The sequence below is a fragment of the Fukomys damarensis genome, unplaced genomic scaffold (assembly GCF_012274545.1).
Source record: "Fukomys damarensis isolate Sample0158 unplaced genomic scaffold, DMR_v1.0_HiC HiC_scaffold_37, whole genome shotgun sequence".
Lineage (NCBI taxonomy): Eukaryota > Metazoa > Chordata > Mammalia > Rodentia > Bathyergidae > Fukomys > Fukomys damarensis.
The window spans coordinates 28,626,247-28,645,643 of NW_022900949.1; the positions used below are offsets into that span (position 1 = coordinate 28,626,247).

The 19,397-nt window shown below is 47.3% G+C and overlaps 1 protein-coding gene across 5 annotated transcripts in view; it reads right to left on the minus strand.

Annotated features, from left to right (window-relative positions):
- The window catches only part of Atg7 (autophagy related 7), a 217,464-nt gene extending 199,555 nt beyond the window's left edge, over positions 1–17,909 (minus strand). For 2 of the 5 annotated variants that reach the window (XM_033759762.1, XM_010631409.3), the window contains exons 1-3: positions 11,394–11,550; positions 3,629–3,793; positions 3,120–3,174 (exon numbers count right to left, since the gene is read on the minus strand). In XM_033759762.1, the coding sequence (XP_033615653.1) occupies positions 3,120–3,174; positions 3,629–3,776 (203 nt within the window). In that variant the 5' untranslated portion in view covers positions 3,777–3,793; positions 11,394–11,550. Of the gene's footprint in view, positions 1–3,119; positions 3,175–3,628; positions 3,794–11,393; positions 11,553–17,640 lie in introns of those variants that run through there. The other 3 variants (XM_010631430.3, XM_010631416.3, XM_010631438.3) reach the window with 3 other exon arrangements.
- Between the last annotated feature and the right edge of the window lie 1,488 nt (positions 17,910–19,397).

Below are 19,397 nucleotides of genomic sequence, written 5' to 3' on the forward strand. Positions count from 1 at the left end.
AAAAAAAAAAAACTACCAGACTTATTGGAGGTAGCACAGTTAATTAGCAGTAGGGACGAGGTCTTCAAACTTCAAATCCAGGGACATTTTCTCAGCAATGGGACCATGCTTCCTCCTGCTTCCTCCCACCGCCTGCCACGGGGCCTCATGCACAGGGAGCACGAAGGTTAAAGGAAGACACGCACCCAGTGAGACCAAACGCTTGGGGAAGTCACTGTGCAGGACCTTAGATTCTCTACTGAACTTTCTCCATTACTCCAACTGAAGGTGCTTGAGTTCTGTAATAGTATCTGTCAGACCTAACTTTCGTGAACTGCTTTTTTTATAACTAGTGTTCCAAAGATATAATTATTAATATCCTAAAAATGAAAAAATTTCAGCTGACTATGGGGATAAAGATAGGAGCAAAGCCAGTTTGAGATGAACAAAAGACTCGGGATTACAGGGGGAGGCACATACAGGGAAGGGGATGTAAAAAGAATGAAGACGCATCATGTACACTGCCAGCTCCCCAGGAGGAATGTGACCATTACGGGCTGCCAACAGGAACTAATAAAAATTAAAGTCCAAAAAGACTTCTCGTGGTTGGGGCTTTAGCTCAATAGTGCCGCTGCCTGCCTTGCAAGCACAAGGTCCCCAAGTTCGATTCCCAGTATCAAAAAAAAAAGACTTTAGATGGCACAAAAACCAGCTGGCTACATTTCCTCCTTTTTAGACAATTTAATACTTCAACATTTTCAGCATTTCCCAAATTATAACTGCTCCAAGAGTAACTTAGTCTTTGCCAAAAACAAGAGGGAGATTAGTAGGATTTGTCTTGATAAAGTAATCTGAAGGAATTTATAATAGAGCAAGAAAGCTCTAAAGAGAAAAGGAAATGCCAACATGTACTTTTTCAATATACATAAAAACTAACCTTGTTTCAGACTTCTATTATACTTTAAAATTTTGCAATTTAATGGAGGTAAATGAATAAAATACATTTTTGTTGTTGTTGTTGAGATGTTTAAAAACAATTCTAGGGAAGCCAGATGTGGTGGCACACTTCTGCAATCCCAGCACTTGGAAGACAGGGGCAGGAAGATTTTGAGTTCAAAGCCAGTCTGAGCTATGTATTGAGTCCTTACTTGAGATAAATAAATAAATAAATAAATAAACAAACAAGCAAAAGTCTAAGAGTGCTTTATTTGAAATACAGTAATCACTGACTACTGCCACTTTGAAAAGCTGGGCAGTCCTCACAAAGCACCCTTTACATCCCCCAGCCCCCTTGTCTTGACACTGCTCAGGTGCCAGGGCTCAGAAGTGGCTTCATTTAGCTTTCAACTCTTCAGCCCTCCAAGAGCCCCTCGTCATGGCTACCACACCACCCTCTGGTAAGTCAGTTTGAAACAATGAGCTCACCGGAGCCACAGATGGCCCATCCAGTGGTCCTTGTGTTGCTACCCAGGCAGATTTGTCTCCTAAAATCATACCCTCTCCAAATTTCCCTGCTTTGGCAGAAGACAATAAATCTGCCTTGCTGTTCCGACTGGATTTCAGAACTACCCTTCAGAGTACCTTTTCCTTCTTCTCTCTCCCTAAATTTAGCAAAGTGTGACCTTTGACCTTTGACTTGTGCATGATCTCCTTGTCTGAAAAACAGAGAAAAGCCCTACCTGGCTGGTCTAAGAGTTCTGCATCTGAAAATGCTCAGGTACTACAGGGCTCACTAAATGTCTCTCTTATCTCAAGTGACTCCCTACAGCTTCTGGGAAAGCAGGTCCTCCAGGGTGTTGAACTAGATTCTTTGGAATTTCCCCCACAATGCCTTGCATAGTAGTTGAGATATAGAAGCTGACTAAGCAGGGTTCACTGATTGACATCCATGGATATGCATCTACAGGGATAAGGCAAGAGGTGCCGATGAAGAATCATAAAAATTAGAGCCAGTGTGGTGGCAAACACCTGAGAGGCTGAGGCAGGAGGGTCACCATGAGTTCAAGGCCAGCCTGGACTAAGAGGTCAACGTGGACTACAAGGCCAGCTTGAACTACATAGAGAGTATCTGCCCCTCAAAATAAATAAAACAAGGTGGGATGGGTAGGGGAAGGGTAATAAGGGAAAAGAAAAAAATGTGAGATAATGAAAAGATGGAAATAAAGTGTTTGTAGATGGGGAGGGGAGGAGGGGGTGAAAGGAGGGCAGGGATAAGGGGAAAAAATGAGAACCAAGACTTGTCATGTAGAGGTACAAGATCCCAACAATGAATGTAACTGTACTGTATCCCTAAAATGTACCAATAAACTCAATTAAAGCTGAAAAAAATAAAATAAAACAAACTACAACCAAAGCCAGGAAGGATGCTGTGTGTCAATCAACCTACCTAGTACCTGGCATCTTAATGTGCTCTTAACCTAGTCCCAGGTGGTCCTAGGCAGGTACCGCTTGTCTCTGGGGAACCAGAGACTCCAAAGGTACTATTTACCCCAGTGTCGGGAGCAATTCTACATAATTTTGGAGTAAAATCATTTCATAATTAAAATGATGATCAGGCCTAGTCCTCCTGCCTACGGGCCAGCTCTGGCCTTTCGAGATATGACTCCATTTTGGCCTCGAGTCACAGCTAAAACCTCAATGGTCGGGTGATGCTGGGATGCTCCAGGGGCAAGATTAGACCAGGTAAAGGTATCTCGGGAGGAACAAAATCTTCACCTGCATAGTTCCTCACTACTCTAGGATGATTTTGGCAGCTACTGCCCTCTGAGTGCCCCTTTACATTTGTTACTCTCCAACTACTGAACTCTATGCCCTGAGTCATCTGTTACATTTGTTTCTCTTGATGCACTGATAAAGGCCTGCGGGGGGCACTTTTGGCTTTTGTCTTTGCTGCCCAGAGCAGCACCTTCTCTAAGTCTCATTTTTTCTATCTTTTCTGTCTAATAAGTTAATTCACCTGGCACTGCCGTGGCTAGCAGGAGACTTACTGCAGAGGTTCCAGTAATGTCCCCTTTCCCTGTTCCCTACACCCCAGGCACCCCTACGTCCTCCTGCGGTCCTGCTCTGAGGAAGCGAGCCAGCTCTTTTCTCAATAAAGCAAGGTTTTCTTTACCTCAGATTTTGGGCAAGCAAGTACTCACATGTCAAAAGCACTGAACTCCAACGTGAGGCGAGCCGGAAGCCCAGCAGAGTCACCTGGACAAAAGCATCAGCAATCTCAGTAACAAGTCAATGACTGCAGCCCCATGGCAGAAATGTCTGTACGGGCTCTGTGTTGAGCCCCAAGTGCCCTGTTCTGCAGATCTGCACTGCACAGATGGTGGTGGAACGGCACAGGGCTCTCAGGAATGGGAGGGATTTATGAGAACCCTAAAACACTCACCAGCTGAGAACTCAGTGTCTGGATTGGTAACCAGGGCGTTTCACACCTTTCCTTTTTCTCAAGGGAAAGTGCAATTAAAAAATGAACATGTGCCAAAGGCGGGCAGGAAAAGAGCACCGAGCACGGGGCACTGAACAGAACAGACATGACCCTTTCTAAAGGAGCACTTAAAAAATGAATAAAAATAAAAGAGCACTGAGGGCTGGGTGTGGTCTGTCAAGTGGAGGCTGGCGGGTGAGGGGAGGCCAGGCAGCTTCGACCGCCTACCATTGCAGTAGTAGCCCCTGATGTCCCTGGGAGCCTCGTCCAGCCGGTACTCATTCAGCTTCTTCTGTGTCAGCTCGTGCCAGAAGCCCACGTCCAGGGCGCTGCTGAAGGGGGCGAACTGCAGTTTGGGGAGTCCAGGGTCCCCCATGGCTGCCACTCATTTGCCTACCAAAAAACACAAGAGAATATACAAAAGTCACACGGCCACACAAAACTCAGTGAGAAAGAATGTTTGTGAAAAATGCTTAATTCAAACAAACAAACAAACAAATGAACAAACAAACAGAAAGAGGGGCTACAGGTAAGGCTCAGGGCCAGTGTGAGGCCCCGGGTTCATTCCCAGCGCTGTAAAAAATGAAACAAAAAAATGCAATGAGAGGCACGCAGGCTAATGGGAGACCCTTTTTAAAAACGCGATTTTAAAAACAATTTTGACCGCTTCAAAGCATATGGCTCACAAATATCAGGTATGTGAAAGTGACCTCCGACTTTTTATTTTGCAAAAGTGGAACTCTATACCTTTAAGGACAATCCGCCCCAGCCCCTGGCTCCCACTGCTCTACTCTTGCTCTGAGCTGGAGGATCTCAGTCCTCCTGTAAAGTAGAACCATATAACTGTGTTCTTGGGACTGGCTTGTTTTGTGTTAGTTGAGAACTCTGAAGGCCACGCTAGGTCATCTGCTGTATGGTCAAGTTTAGTTTCATCACAGCATAAGAGATGTTTTTTAACAGTAGCTCTGACTGGCCCTGGCTGCCTGGGTGGTTCTGCAGTGCTGGGGATGGAACCCAGGCCCTCACACAGGCCAGGCTAGCGCTCCCCACAGCTGTACCAGGCTCCAGCCTTAACTTCTGCTCATCTTGCTTTCCTGTCAGAGTCAGTCTGACTGACGCTTCCTGGGACTCCTTTGAGACAGTCAGGCCCCAGGTCCTGGTGACCCATACAAAACTAAACTCTGAAGTCCTGCCAGTGAGAAACGCAACACTCCACAGGGCTGGAGGACTGCAGGTCTGGCAGAAGGGTAAGTTTCTCCTCACCTCTGAATCTCCGAAGTTTCATGTTTTTCTTTTGATTGAGAAAGGGTCTCACTAAGTTTCCCAGGTTGGGCTCAACCTTGCAATGCCCGTCTTAGCCTCCCAAGTAGCTGAGATTACAAACGTGTGTCTAGAACCTGGCTCGAGTTTTAGCTTTTAAATGCAGGGAAATTCTGCATTCCACCCCATGATAGGTATTTTTAAATGTGTTGGGTCTCACTAAGTTTCCCAGGTTGGGCTCAACCTTGCAATGCCCGTCTTAGCCTCCCAAGTAGCTGAGATTACAAACGTGTGTCTAGAACCTGGCTCGAGTTTTAGCTTTTAAATGCAGGGAAATTCTGCATTCCACCCCATGATAGGTATTTTTTGAAATGTGTCTTTGAAGCTCATACAAGTTTTTTTTTTTTCCTCATTGAGTTTATTGGTACATTTTAAGCATACAGTACAGTTACATTCATTATTGGGATCTTGCACCTTTACATGACAGGTCTTGGTGCTCTTATATTTTAATGCTTCCCTTCCCCCTCAGATCACCAAGGAGGTGTGGCCCCCTAGCAATGGTGCAGGCAGTGCAATAACCTCTGACCTCCCTACACACCAGCAGGGTGCAAACCCCGCCCCCCATGCCCAGTGGGAGGGGGTCGGGATGAAGCACCTGGCTCCTGGTGACATCAGTTTAAGCAGAACTCTTAGGCTAGCTTCCAACTGTCCCTGAGAACAGTGTTCAATTATTATAATCCTAATGTCCTCTATGCCAAAGGAAAAGAGAAAATGAACACAGCACGAGTCCTGTGTTTACCAAAGAGATTTTTATGCTGGGCTTTGGCTATGTATCTATCTTTAGAGAATCTGTTTACAACTTGTGAGTTCAGCCTCACCAACCTTCACATACTGGATATATAAACACATCAATGACAGGTTTGGATGACTTGGTTAAACTTCCTTAGTCTCCCTGTTACATAGAAAACTAACTGCATGACATCAATTATGTTTGCAAATGATTTATTTAAAATCTCTTATGAGCCGGGCATGGTGGCACATGCCTATAATCCCATCATTCTGGGAGGCTGAAGCAGGAGGGTCACAAGTAGCCCAGCAACATAGGGACATAGCAAGATCCTGTCTCAAAATAAAATTGGGGGTGGGGGGTGGTGTGGTGGATGTAGCTCACAAAGACCCTCAGTTTAATGCCCAGTACCGGAAAAATAAATTCTGTTATGAATTAACTACCTTCTAGAGGCCATTTTTTACTTCCACAACATTTAATTAAGAACAAACTTTTAACTTTGAGAGTCAACTAACCACTTTTTTTTCAATATACTAGCTTAATGTCATAACAAAATTTTAAAAACATTTCCTTTACATCTGACCAGAAAATACACCTTCCAACTCTTAAAATGTCATGAAGGGTGGGTGTGGCTCAGCGATGGAACCCAAGCCTATCTCACACAGGGCCCTGGGTCTGAACCCCAGCACTCCCCCTAAAAAAAGAAAAAAAGTATGAAAATCCAACCACCATGCAATAAACTAGACATATTTTCAATGATTTGTTTTACTCGGTACTTAAAATAGGCTTCTTATATAACTTGATTTAATTACATTCCATTTAATTTTGGTTTTTTTTTGAGACAGGGTCTTACTATAGTTCAGGCTGGCCTTGAACTATGTAGCCCAGGCTGTCCTCAAACTCATGTCTATCCTCCTGCCTCAGCTTCCCCAGTGCTGGGATTTTAGGCATGTGCCACCACATCTGGCTTCCATTTAATCTAATAAAAATCAAACAGAACTCAGTACCAAATGTGTTGCTTTTATGTAAAGTGTGGCAAGTTTCTAGAAAATAAATTGTATAGAAATTTAAATATAAAAGTAAATTCAATAATATCAACTTAGCAAGATTGAAGACTCTTTATTTTAGAAAACCTTTATATAGAGTCCTTTATTGATTCTTTTTTAACTTGTAGGAGTAAAACCAGGGCTTCATGCCAGGCAAGCACTCTGATGCTACACCCTCAGGCTTTCTTAAAAAAAAATTTTCTTTTGGTACCAAGGATCAAACTCAGGACCTTGAGCTTGCAAGGCAGGTGGTGGCACCACTGAGCTAAATCCCTGGACCATCAGGCTTTCTTAAATTTTGTTTTGAGACAGGATCTCACTAAACTATCCCACCCTAGCCTCTCCGGAGCTGGGATTATAGATGTGACCCAAGACCCTTGGTCCCAAGGGCACTGTTTATGATGTATCAGTCTGATTCTGTCAAGTCAGACTAAAAAATAAAAAGCATCTTTCAAACCTTGCTAACCATGGAACTGAAATGAGGCTTGTATTTAAATAGAATCCTGAAAAAATGAATAAAAAAGTAGGCCCTTCTTTCCCTTCTAAATTTGTGAGAACTTTAATTTCTTTTGAGGGAAAAAGAAAAAAAACCATTCATTTATGATTTTGAGACAAGGCCTCACTATATAGCCCAGCTAACCTCAAACTTGCTTCAGTCCTCCTGCCTCAGCCTCCCTAGTGCTGGGATTACAGGAGTGCACTGTTGTGCCTTTTTTTTTTTTTTTTTTTTTTTTTTTTTTTTTTTAATATTTCTGAAAACATACTTTTGCTGAGTGAGGTTGGGCACACCCATAACCCCAGTACTCACTCTGGAGGCTGAGGCAGGGGGATCAGAAGTTTGAGGCCATTCTGGGAAACTTGGTGAGAGCTTGTCTCAAAGTGAAAACAACAGCGGGGGAGAGGGAGGTCAATTAAAGAAGTATGTTAATGCATGTACAAATCTGCCAAAATGGAATCCATGGGTCTGTAGAAACAACAATATACTAATAAAAAATGTAGGAAGACAATTTTAAAAAAATGAAAATGGCTGGGGATATAGCTCACCACTCTATGTGTTCAACCTCCAGTACCACAAAACAGAAAAAACACAGTTTAGGTTATATCTAAAAATTTACATTAAAAATAGGTTTCATCAGATTTCAAGGCACAGCCCTCATCCAACAAAATAGTTAAATTTCATACAAAATGCCCAGATAAGATCTATCACTGAGTATCCCTTCTGTAGCCAGTGATAGAGTCTGTCCATAGTTGGGAACACTGAGAGCACGCCTGCCTTGGCTGTGATCTGTGGGACGATTTACCAGGAATTATCCCCATGTGGCATTTAGCTAACAGGGGAGCATTTGCTGTGGTCATAACTGCAAAGAGACTTGAATCTGGATTCTGCAGGCTGGTTAGGAAAGATGTCACAAGAATGCAGTAACACATGTTCAGTAAATCCACCCAACTGCAAACACTATTATACAATGAGTCTTGCTGACAAGTTCCTTTAAATTGGAACTGCCTGTGTGTAGCGTGAATGAGACCTGAGCTTTGATCCCCAGTACCATGGGGCTGTGGGTAGGGGATGGCAGAGGGGAAAAGCCCTTCAGGCTCCACTGAAAAAGAAAAGGACCCTTGAGCCAGGCACACTGTAGTCCCAGCATCTGGGAGGCTGAGGCCAGTGGATCTCAAATTTGAGCTCAGCTTGGGTGACTTAATGAAACCTTATCTCAAACCAATAAGAAGGGCTGGGAATGTAGCTCAGTGCAAAAGCCCTGGGTTCAATCCCTAGTACCACCAGAAAAAAAAAAAAAAGACACTTGAGGGGCAAGGCTCAGAAGTATAATAATAACCTCACACAAAGGACATGTCCAGCATGGACAAAGGCAGGGAAAAGAGAGGCTGGCCTGAGGAAACTGTGGCAGCCGGGCAGATGGGCCCAGAGTGGAGAAGAGGCACTCCAGCAGGTGAGGACTGGTGTTTTGGAGAAAAGCCCTGGCCCAGCACGACCTAGAACAGGTCCACAGGCAGGGGCCGGAAGGAAGGAAACCTGCAGGACAACCAATGAAAGCAGCAGCGGTCGGTAAGCCAGCACAGAGCATCTGTTTATTAGCAGGAGTGGGAACATGTGTTTATCGGCCCACAGCAATAAACCCAAGAAGATTAATGATGAAAGCGCTCCACAAGGCAAAGAAAATGACCAGTCAATGCCATTGGATTTTAGTGCTTAAAAGCAGCTCAGTGGTGGCTCTCTAAACCACAATTTGAGAGAAAACTGTTTAAAAAAAGAAGAAGAAGAAGCCAGGCTGCAGCCACAACATCCGCAGGTCTGGGCCTGGCTGTGTCTGAGGCTCCAGCGGGCAGGTGACTCTGCCTTGGAAGCTGGAAACGCTCTGCACAATTTAGCAACAGAAGCCCAGTTGGGAATGAATGAAAAGTTCACAATGGAGGCCTAACGGACTCTGAAAAACAAACAGAAAACAAGAGGTGGGAAGAAAAATGAAATGTTTTCCTATAAAGTTGATAAGCTTCATGAATGTCAAGGGATAGTGCATTGCTGTTCCTGCAATTCTCTGCTTCTAAGCAGGGTTCCAGTGCCCGACCAAAGGCTTTCAAACATTCACAACATCGAGGGCGTGTCAAAAACGAGGTGAGTGCTCCCCATTCTTCCTGTCCAGGGGAGAAGGGGCAGGAGTGTGGCCAGAAGCCCGTGGATGTGACCAGCCCCCAGTGATGCTGACGTCTGGCCGCAGGTCATCATCTCCACCTCCAAATCACATGTTGAGTACATGAATGCACCTCTGCCATGCAAAACACATGTGGCCTTTCAACTGTCCCAAAGATTTGTTCGACTTCCTCGCCTCTGCCCAGGTCTCTGCAGAGCTGGTGGGGAGCGGAGCCCTGAGGCCCTGCCTAGAGGCTGCTGCCATCCTGCTCCTGCTCTGTCACCTGTGCCTCAGTCTTCCTTCCCCACCTCCTCCACAGGTGGCTGCAGCTTTCTTCCTGTTGCCAGTGTCTGAAGGGCTCTATGCTCAACCCCGTCCAGTGCCATAAGCATTTCCCGAAACAGAATTCTTCACTTTCCAATCAATTTCCAACCAATCTCAGGACTCTTTCCAGTCCTAACCTCCAAGCATTTATCTAAATTCCTTTTATGGCCAGGACTTGGATGTCTGAGACATCACAGATTCACAGGCCAAAGTAAACAGATGTTTTCAAAAGGGACGTTTCCTTGGACTCTAGTGAACTTTCCAGGACACACAGTGCCTTGTTGTAGGTCCCCGGCAGAAACCAAGTCAGCATCTGTGTCTCCCTCACAGGCAGAAAGGCACTAATCCATGCAGGCCACCCTTATCCCAAAGCCCTAGGACAAGGAAGCAGGCACTAAGCACTGGCCAGGCTGGACCAGACACAGGGAGCCCTGGGAAGTATGGCACCCACTGCCCTCACAGAGAGAGAAATAGGCCAGGAGAATAAGGCATGCACCTTCCTGCTACAGCGGTCAGCAGGAGCCAGGATTAAAATCCCAGGCCTACGCGAGACCCGCACTCCCAGTTGTACGCTTCCCCCTGACCCCACTCCACACGTGGCTCCATTTGTCCCTACCTCCATGCCTACAGGGACACCTGCGAGATTGCTGCCTCAGTCCTCTATTCCTGAACAAGAAGGCCCTCAGCCACCAGGATCAATGTGTACAATGGTTCCCTCCTTCAAACAAACAAACCCACATGACAGCACAGGCCTAGCAGGAAGATGTTGTACCCCAGCCCTAACCCTGAGCTGATGCTCCTGGGAGACCTTTCTCTGCCCTCCAGGGGACTCTTCCTGCCTCTTCAGTCCCACATGAAGCTGACTTTCCCACATACCACTCGGGTACCAAGCTCCCTGATCCATGATGACTGATGAACACTTCATTATGGTTCTTGCCACCATGAACTGTGCCTGCTTCTCTGAGAACACCTTTACAAAAACTCAACCAGTGGCAGAAACTGTAATTGTTCTTACTCGATGGTAATTCATACCTAGCACGCCACAAAATGTTTTACCTATTTTCATGACAACCCCAAAGTGGTGACGTCATGCTTGTGTTCCAGAAAAGCAGGGCATGGTGGTTCACACCTGTTATCCCAGCACTGGAGAGGCTGAGGCAGGAGGATCTTTGCAAGTTCCAGGCCAGCCTTGGCTACACAGTGAGTTCAAAGCCAGCCTGAACAACATAGTGAGACCCTGTCTCAAAAAAAAAAAAAAGAGAAGTCTAAGGCACTGAGAGGTTAAGTGACTTGCCCATAGTCACACAGGAAGCAGCACTGCTGAAGACTGTAACCTAGGCCTGCTGGCTTCAAAGATTCTCTCATTTCCAGGCTACAGCCTATTAGGAGCCTCTATTCTGCCCATCAGCCCCACATAAGCTAAAAAATAACCAATCATTTCAAAATTTATGTCCACGCTAATTTCTTTTCCAAAAGAGTCAAAACAAGTGAGCAAAAGGGAAGAAATAAATAAAGCAAGCCAGGGGCAGAGCAGTCATCCCACACATAAAGAAATCAATGCGGTGGCTGATGGAGAAGGGACCATCAGGTGGGACACGCCCAGGTCCCCAGCTGCCCTGAAATGACAGCACTAAACCATGTCCTCCCAACTGTGGATTGCCTGCCCAAGCCATCAAGATGGAGTGTTCCCAGTGCCAGAAGATTCCAGAGTCAAAAAAGAAAACTTCCTGCGCAGCTGGGGAAAGTAACTGGGATGGAACAGCAGTTATACTTCATAAGGTGAAAAACAAGTCCACACAGGAGAAAGATAAGGAGACACAAACAGACAAACTGGGAAGGTCATTTGCATCAGAGACTTGGCCTTCAAACATCTTAGGATACACATGACCTTGGAGAAATTCTCAAGGCAACAGAAGAACTGGTCTCACCAGAGGGCAGGCTGAGGCTCGCCGCACAGGCTGGGAAGACAGAAAGGTCCTGCCGGAAACATCGACACAGGAGTGCGTCACAGTCAGGACTCGCTGAGGGGCCCAGGCATGGGTGTGTGACGTGTCACTGCAGTCCTGGTGCCGCAAGGAAGATGCAAGAAGCAAAGGTCAAGTGAGTATGCAATCGCATGCCTGCCATCCAAGCGAGGCTGAGACAGGACAGCGGGACCCTGTCTTAATAAAATAAAATAAAATGCAATAGGACTAGGGATGTAGCTCAGTGGTAGAATATTCGCACAGCAATGCGAGGGACCTGGGTTCAGTGCTTAGCACTGAGAAAAATAAAAAAGAAGTCATGGTCCAAGGGAATCAGGAAGTGAGTCCTGGCAGCAGAGTCCTTATCTGCAACTGGCCTGTGACTGGAGAAGCAAGACTCACCTGTACTACCCAGACAGCAGACAAGGAAAGACAGGTGCAGGCCTCCAGGAGAGCAAAGGTCAGTTTTACAGAAAATGGTTCCATCACATTCAGGATGTGAAGCCCAAGAGCGACATGGGATGGGACTGTCACTTCCTGTTAAAGAGGTCGGGCTTGGACGGGGCTCAACACCGTGCTGGACAGGAACCCGAGCAGTGCAGGCAGCCAGCAGCAGTGCAAACAGTCAAGGCCAAACTGAAACAGCAGGGCAGGCAGTTAAGCAGCACAAACCCCCTGGGGCTGTGCCTACCACCCAAACCTGGGTCAAATTTCAGACTCTTGGAATTGAAAAGAGCTACACTCTGAGTGGGAGCCTGGAGGCTGTTGCTGAAGGAGCGCTTATCCTCAATTTCTGTCAAAGCCTGATTTAAAGAGCAGAGCGTGGTGGTACACGCCTGTAATCCCAGCACTCAGGAGGCTGAGGTGGGAAGACAGATGCCAGCCTGAACTATATAGTGAGTCTGTCTCAAAAAAAAAAAAAAAAAAAAAAAAAAAAAAAAAAAAAAAAAAAAAAAAACAAGAAACAAAAAACTACCAACTCAAGGGTTTTGCTTCCCAGAAGTAACACCTGGGAGATGTCTGATATGGGAACCATAGCTTATGTGCCTCTCTCCAGCCCATAGTAGTTGCTCAGTAAGTGTCGCCATAGAAATAATAGCTCCCTTTTCCCACAACAGGCCAATAGATGAATGCTACAGTCAGGCAAATTTCAATACAGCTTAAACATCACAGAGTTGTCCAAGTAGCGCTTGGTCAGGGAGACCATGAATTTTCCATTAGAGAGGGCATTCAGGCATATACTGGATTACTGTGCCTGGGCTGAAGAGCGTTCCCTGAAGAGGGTCAGATGGTAAACACTGTGAGCGCTGCAGGCCAATTCCTGTCATCTGTTCTTCTTTTTCGCACTTCTTTAACCCTTGAAAAATGTAGAAATCATTCCCCACTCCTGGGCCACACAAAAACAAAGACTCCAGTCAGGACCTGACCCAGGGGCTGGTGGGTGCCAACTCCTGGGCTGGACCAGCTTCCAAACCTACTATATTTTCATGCTTTGAAGGTGCCAATACTGCACTCTGGCTTGAGGAAAGCTGAAATTTTGGACATTGTGAGCTATGTGATAAAAGGAAGAACAGAGCATCTAACCTGGGCTTTTTTGGAGGAAACATAAACTCACACTGAAAAGCTTCCTGCGAAGTGATAGGGACTGGTTTACAGTCTTCAAGAGTGTCAAGATCTCAGGAGTCAGGATGGAGGAGCTGTCTCAGAGCAGAAGAGACGAAAGCCAGGGCAAACGGGGGCAGTGAGTGACCCTGGATCAGTGCTCTGCTTTTACCAGGAACCTAGCTGGGATCAAACTGGATGCAGTCTCCAGGAGAGGGGCAAATGGGAGGTCTTCCTCTTGGTCTTGGCATGTTTCCAGAAATATAAAACTGTCACTGAACAGAACATGAAACAGATCGATGCTAGTGCCTGGACATACATAGCGCTATGCTACTAGGGCCAAAGCAATCAATGTGATCCAAGTCACAGCAGGATTCAGAACCACTGACTATGGAGGGCATGAGGAAGCCCCCGGGGGTCTGGGAGATGACAGAGCTGGATGGTGCTCACAGGGCACAGACCCATGTAAAAGGCCATGAGTGACAGATTTATGATCAGTGCCTCTGGGGCACTAACTGTCCCTCCCCCAAAGCCTCCTACAGTGGTAGGTGGGGCTCTTAGAAAGAGATGGGACCACGGGGATGTTTACAGGGAGAGCCTGATGGAAGAGGCGGTCATTGGGGGGGTGACCCAGAAGGGTTTATCTCCCTCCGCAATTCCACCTTTTCTATCTGCTTCCCAGCCACCAGGAAGCAAGCAGCTCTTCTCCACCAGACCCTTCCAACAAGCTACTTCTGTATTTAAGCCAGCACAACAGGATCTGAAAGTTGCAGTCAGGTATTTTGTCCCAGTGATAATGAAAGATGAAAGTGACAAAGACAGTGCCTATGTGCATCTTATAGCTAAATAAAAAAAAAAAAGAACAAAACCCGCTATGTTCAATCTAATCTAATTCTACAAAGAGCCTTCAAGTGCTGTATTCATCCACCATTAAGAGATGACCTACTTAAGCCTTTCATTATTCAAAAGCTATGCATTCCTCTAAATAAGGTGTCTCAGTGAAATATCACTGCTGTAACGTTTCCTGGCATTTTGTTACTAAAGATGCTGGAGATGGAAGTACTTTAGCTTAGCTGCTCGTGAAATTAATTGAAGCAGAAGTGCTTCCTGGGATGAGGCTCCCTCCATGGGCTCTGATGGAATCAGACACAGTAAACACCATGCCAGGGCAAGACAGTTGGATATGAAGAGGTCACGCTGGTAGCAAAGAGACCACACTCACAGGGAAAAAACCAAAAATACAAAACAACCTGTTGCTGGGAAACTGGACCCTGAGCAGTAAACAGACAGAGACCAACCCAGCCACATGGAAAGTTCTCTGGAGGTAATTTTTGTGTCTGGACCTCTGTTTGCTTACTTTGGGAGAGGAGAGCAGGGGAGGTTTTAATTTAATGGCTTGGGGAAGAAATGCTACAGGCAGAGGTGACACCATGGACAGTCAGGCTCAGTCCTCAGGCCTCACATGAGGCTGCTCTGAAGGTAGGGCTGTCCCCTTTGCTTCCCACACAGCTCAGGGATGGGGGGCCAAGTTCAGGCTGCAGCCTGCAACCCCGGTGCACCTTCACAGCACCTTCTGCTGAAACAAGCCCCTGAACATGAGGTCTGCCCACCCTCACCTGTTCTGGAGGACAGATGCCCTATGGCACAGCAAGCCTCAGAGGAAGGAGTGGTGACAAAAGCGAAAATGAGGGACAGGAGAGAGGGACAAAGCCAAGATGAGTCCTTCTGTTACCAACTCGAGTCCCTCCAAGCCCTCTGGACCACTCTGTACATGACAGACAGCTGCCGGATTTGCCTCACCCTCAGAAACTTCACCCTGGGAACCCCACCCACACAGTCTCATAAAGGGCAGAGATAACAGGTCTCAATAAGGTATTCTTATTACCATACTTTACTGCTGACTTGGCTAACAATATAGAAGATTTGCTATCAATTTTATGTAAGATGAGAAGCAGGAATAGGTAAATTCAGAATTAAAAAAAAAAAAATCTACCCACCCAGAATGGCAGGCCTGTCTTAACAAAAGCAAAAATCAGAGCTGGGGCTGTAGCAGTGGTAGAGCACCTAAGGGAGGTGCTCGGTTCAATCTCCAGCACCACTGAGGAAAAAAAATTCCAAAGAAGTGAATACTGAGCCCCAAATTTAAGCTCAAGAAAACAATGCAGCCTGGTCCCCTGCAGGCCATAGGACAGATGGGGAAGGGTATGGATTCCTATGCCAGAGGCTTGAGTTCAAATCCTGCCTCTGCTACTTTCCAGCTAAATCACTGTATGTCTGAGATGCCTCTGAAGTATTTTCCTCATCTGTCCATGCCACCTATCACGAAAAATGCTGTGAGGATACTGTTGGAAGTGCACTGGGGGCCTCGAAGAGCAGAGCCACGTCATCAAACACAAGTCAACACATGGGACTGCCTCCAAGCCATTCCTTTTGCACACATTTATATCACTGACTAGGCCGGTGCTGTATTTCCAGCAGCACAGAGCTATGGCCCCTGCCGCTAAATGTGCAACAGTTTTAAAGGTAAGACAACAGGAACTGGTATCAAAACTTGGGGTCAGACAAGTTGCAGTCCGGTCCCATGTATAAAGTGTCTGTGTTGGTGTTAGGGCTGAATGCAAAGGGAATGAAATGAGAACAACAGGAGGATCCTTTCCCCAGAAACTCCTGAACCGAGGTTTTCAGACCTGGCGGGGAATTCTCAAAAGGGGTCCCTGCTGGCATGCTGGGTGGGATGATTGTTTTTTGCTGTCAACTCTCACTGCATAGTGCAAACTGTTTGGCACGGCTCCCTCTCTGGTAACTGTCACAGAACAAAACAAACTAAAGCCCCCTCCCATGCTTCAGACAGCCCCTGGCTGGCTGGGAGAATGGATGGATGACAGCTCAGGCAAGAATCAGGGACCAGGCATGCACTCGTGGGACAGAGCCGGCTCAGCCCCCAACCCCCCCAACCTGCCCCATAGGGTGGAACGTCCCTGTCCAACTACCCCGCCTAGTTTCTTCCCTCCTCACCTCCCACCTGAGGAGGCCATGCCCTGGACCACACCCCTGCATCTCATTTTCAGGGCACAGCAGCAGGTATGTCACATATCTCTGGGTGTCAGTCTTCCCTCCACAGTAAAAGCTCCACAACAAAGAGACTGGGACAGCTGTCCACTCTCTCCAGTCACACCATTTTCCAACATCCACTCATCCCAGCACCCAGCAGGCACCCAGCAAACACCTGATGACTGAAATGAGGAAGAACGGAATAGCACGGGAAGTTAGGGAACACAGGTGAGCTCTGATGGGCAGTGTGGCAGAGCAGCTAGAAACTACTCCATAGGCGGGGCTGCCAGAGGAAGCCACGAGCTGCATTTCTACAGGGATCTGCACCTGAGGAAGGGAGGGAGGGACACAGAGGAAGAGTCCAGATGACTCCAAAGACTAAACGGAAGGAGGAAGTAGCCAAGAGAAAGAATGGAGACAGAGTGGTGGGTCTTGGGGAAGATGAGCTGAGTCTGAGGACAGCACTTGGGAGAGACTTGGCTCAAACAAGACACAGAGCAGGGGCTGTGGACACACTAATGAGTGTAGAAAACACGGGTGATAAAGAGAGTGGTGGGCAGAGTCTTGGCATACACTGGCACAAGGGCAAAAGGAGGAAGAGATCCCACAGCGGGGACTTAGAGGGAAATGGCCACAACAGCCAGAGGCCACCACAGGGACAGCACACAAGCAAGCTCCTGAGTCCTTAAAGTGAGACTCATTAAGAGCATGATTTGAGGTGGGCCCAGTGGTACAGTACACGCCTGTAATCCCAGCTCTGTGGGAGGCTGAGGCAGCAAGATGCAAATCTTAGCCCATCCTGGGCAACTTAGGAAGACCCTATCTCAAAATAAAATAAAAATTTAAAAGGGCGGGGATTAGCTCAGCGTAAAGGTCCTGGGTGCAATCCCCAGTACTGAGAAAAGGAAAAAAGCATGGTTTATGTTTTCCTCTGAGGTAGTCAGGGATTTACAAGTAGTTCTTGCTAAAAACAAAAAACAAAAACAAAAACAAAAAAACAGTGACTTTTCTTTTGAGCCAATATGTAACTGAAAGCATAACAAAGCTGGCCTTTGGCTGTGGCCCACCCTGCGCAGGACTGCAGAGGGACTCGGGCACCTTCAGAGAGCTGGTGTCTGGAAGTCGCCACAGGGTCACCTGTGCCAGTCCCTTCCAGACCTGATAGCAAGATAAGAGATGCACAGGTTCAGGCAATGGGAGGCCCCAGTCTCCAGCCACTGCTCTAAACCCGCAGTCACTGGGATGGCAGGGAGCTTCCCAAGGCTGCCCTGACCCCAGCAGAAGCAGTCATCACCTGGGGGCCATGCTTTCCCCTCGATAGTGAGGACTCAGGACACCCTGGAGCCATCTTGCAAAACCAGAACTGAGATGAACAGCCAGGCTCCGCCCCACCTGGCAAGACCATACAATCCAGCCCCGTCCTTCTGTGAACCCCTAGTTGGACCTCTCCCTCAGAGCTGTGACCTCAGCTGAGGTCCTTTCCCTGTTTTTTTCACTAAGTCTGCCCGGGAAACCTCCGAGGCCGCTCACTGACACGTCCTGAGGAGAGCTGACACACCTGCTCTGGGTGTGTGGTGGGGTGATGGCTTCCTTGGACCCCATCTGGTGACAGTCACATGGAATGCAGCAGGACCAGCTTTGGTGAAGGGCACTGTCAGCAATGTCAGAGGTGCCAAGAGGTTAAAAGAGAAGAAAGGAAGTATTCAGGAGCTGACGGCGTTGAGGACAGCTTCCGCTAGAGTGGCAGGATGGAAACAGGACTTAGCAGATGTGTGAGGATGCAGAGGTGGCAATCCCAACCACTCTTCTGAGAACCGAGAACCGGGGCTGGAAAGACAGGCAGATGTTAATGAGTGTATTGCTCTTCTCCAAGATGAGAGAAAACTGAAGGCACCGCATTGAGAAAGGAAGAGCTGGTGAAGCCGGAAAAGAAAAGGAACATGTGATGGAACCAGGACCCTGAGACAAGAGATGGGATCATGAGGCCCAGGAGAGGAACGAGCCTCAGACAAACAGCCTTTTGTCAATGGAACAAAAGGCAAAGTGAAGGGGTGAGGAATGACCCAAGGAAATGGCTGCTGGGGGACACTCGTGAGTACGGAGGGCCTGGCTAGCCCTGCTACGTCACACAGCAGGTAACAAAGGCAAAAGCATCACGTGTTTACAGCGTTATGGGGGTACTCAGGTTACCCTGAGAAAAACACACTCCCACCCTGCATGCTGGACCCCTTGAGGAAAGAGACTTCCTTTCTACACTGCACGCTCAAACACTCTAACAAACCAGAACAAGGCCAAGGATGGGACCCTGAACAAGGAAGGATCCAGAAAATCCCAAAGGCAGCCCTGTTCTGGAGTTGGATGGAGACCCAATGAACAGGGCGTTACCCACCCTGCCTGGAACATGAAAACATCTATCAGCTTGCACAATCAGACCTCGTGACAGTGGACATGGGTGGGACAATCAGGAGAGGAGGACAGGAAGAGGAAGGCATTCATGACCCTCACTTCCATGGACCGAGGTGGAAGACAGAGACCACTATCTCCACAGAGCTCTGCCATTGCTTACTCCCTCCCACACAGCACTATCTCCCCCACTCCCAACATGTTCAAGATGGTCTGTACCCCACCCTTAAGGCCCAGTAAATCCCACCAGCTCTCTCAAATCCACCCACCCCCTCTCTATCTTTCTGGGCCTCCATCCTCCCTACCGATTCCCACAACACCACTCCACCCCCTAGTCATTTAAAACAGGTAAGAGCATGCCACACCTCTGCTTAAAATTCTTCAGTGCCCTGTTCTCCACCTCCACTCTTAAAAACCAAGTCCAAGAACTGGGGATGTAACAGTGGTACAGCACTTGCCTGACATGCATGAGATCCTGTGTTCCATCCCCAGTGCCATCAAAAAACAAAACAAAACAAATAAAGTCCAAGCTGCTTAGCCGGGCAATATTAACTGCGACTGTTTGCCAACTTTCATCTATGAGGGCTAAGTAACATATCTGTGTATTCAATTTACATCCTCTCCTTCTTTGCTAGGGTTCTAACCCAGGACCTCTGGCATGCTAGGCAAGTGCTGTCGCTGAGCTACACCTCCAGCCCCTATCTCTCCTTTTTATAGACGAGGACACTGAAGCTCAGAAGGAAGGGACTTGCCCTCCCAGAGGCACAAAACTAGTTCAGTGGCAAAGCTGGAACTGGCACACGGGCTTTTTTCACAGTATGCACTCTTGGCATGCTGCTGCTCACGGCCCCCATGGTATGGCTCCCACTTCCCTCTCCAGTTGATCTCAACCTGCAACACTGCTGACTCTTG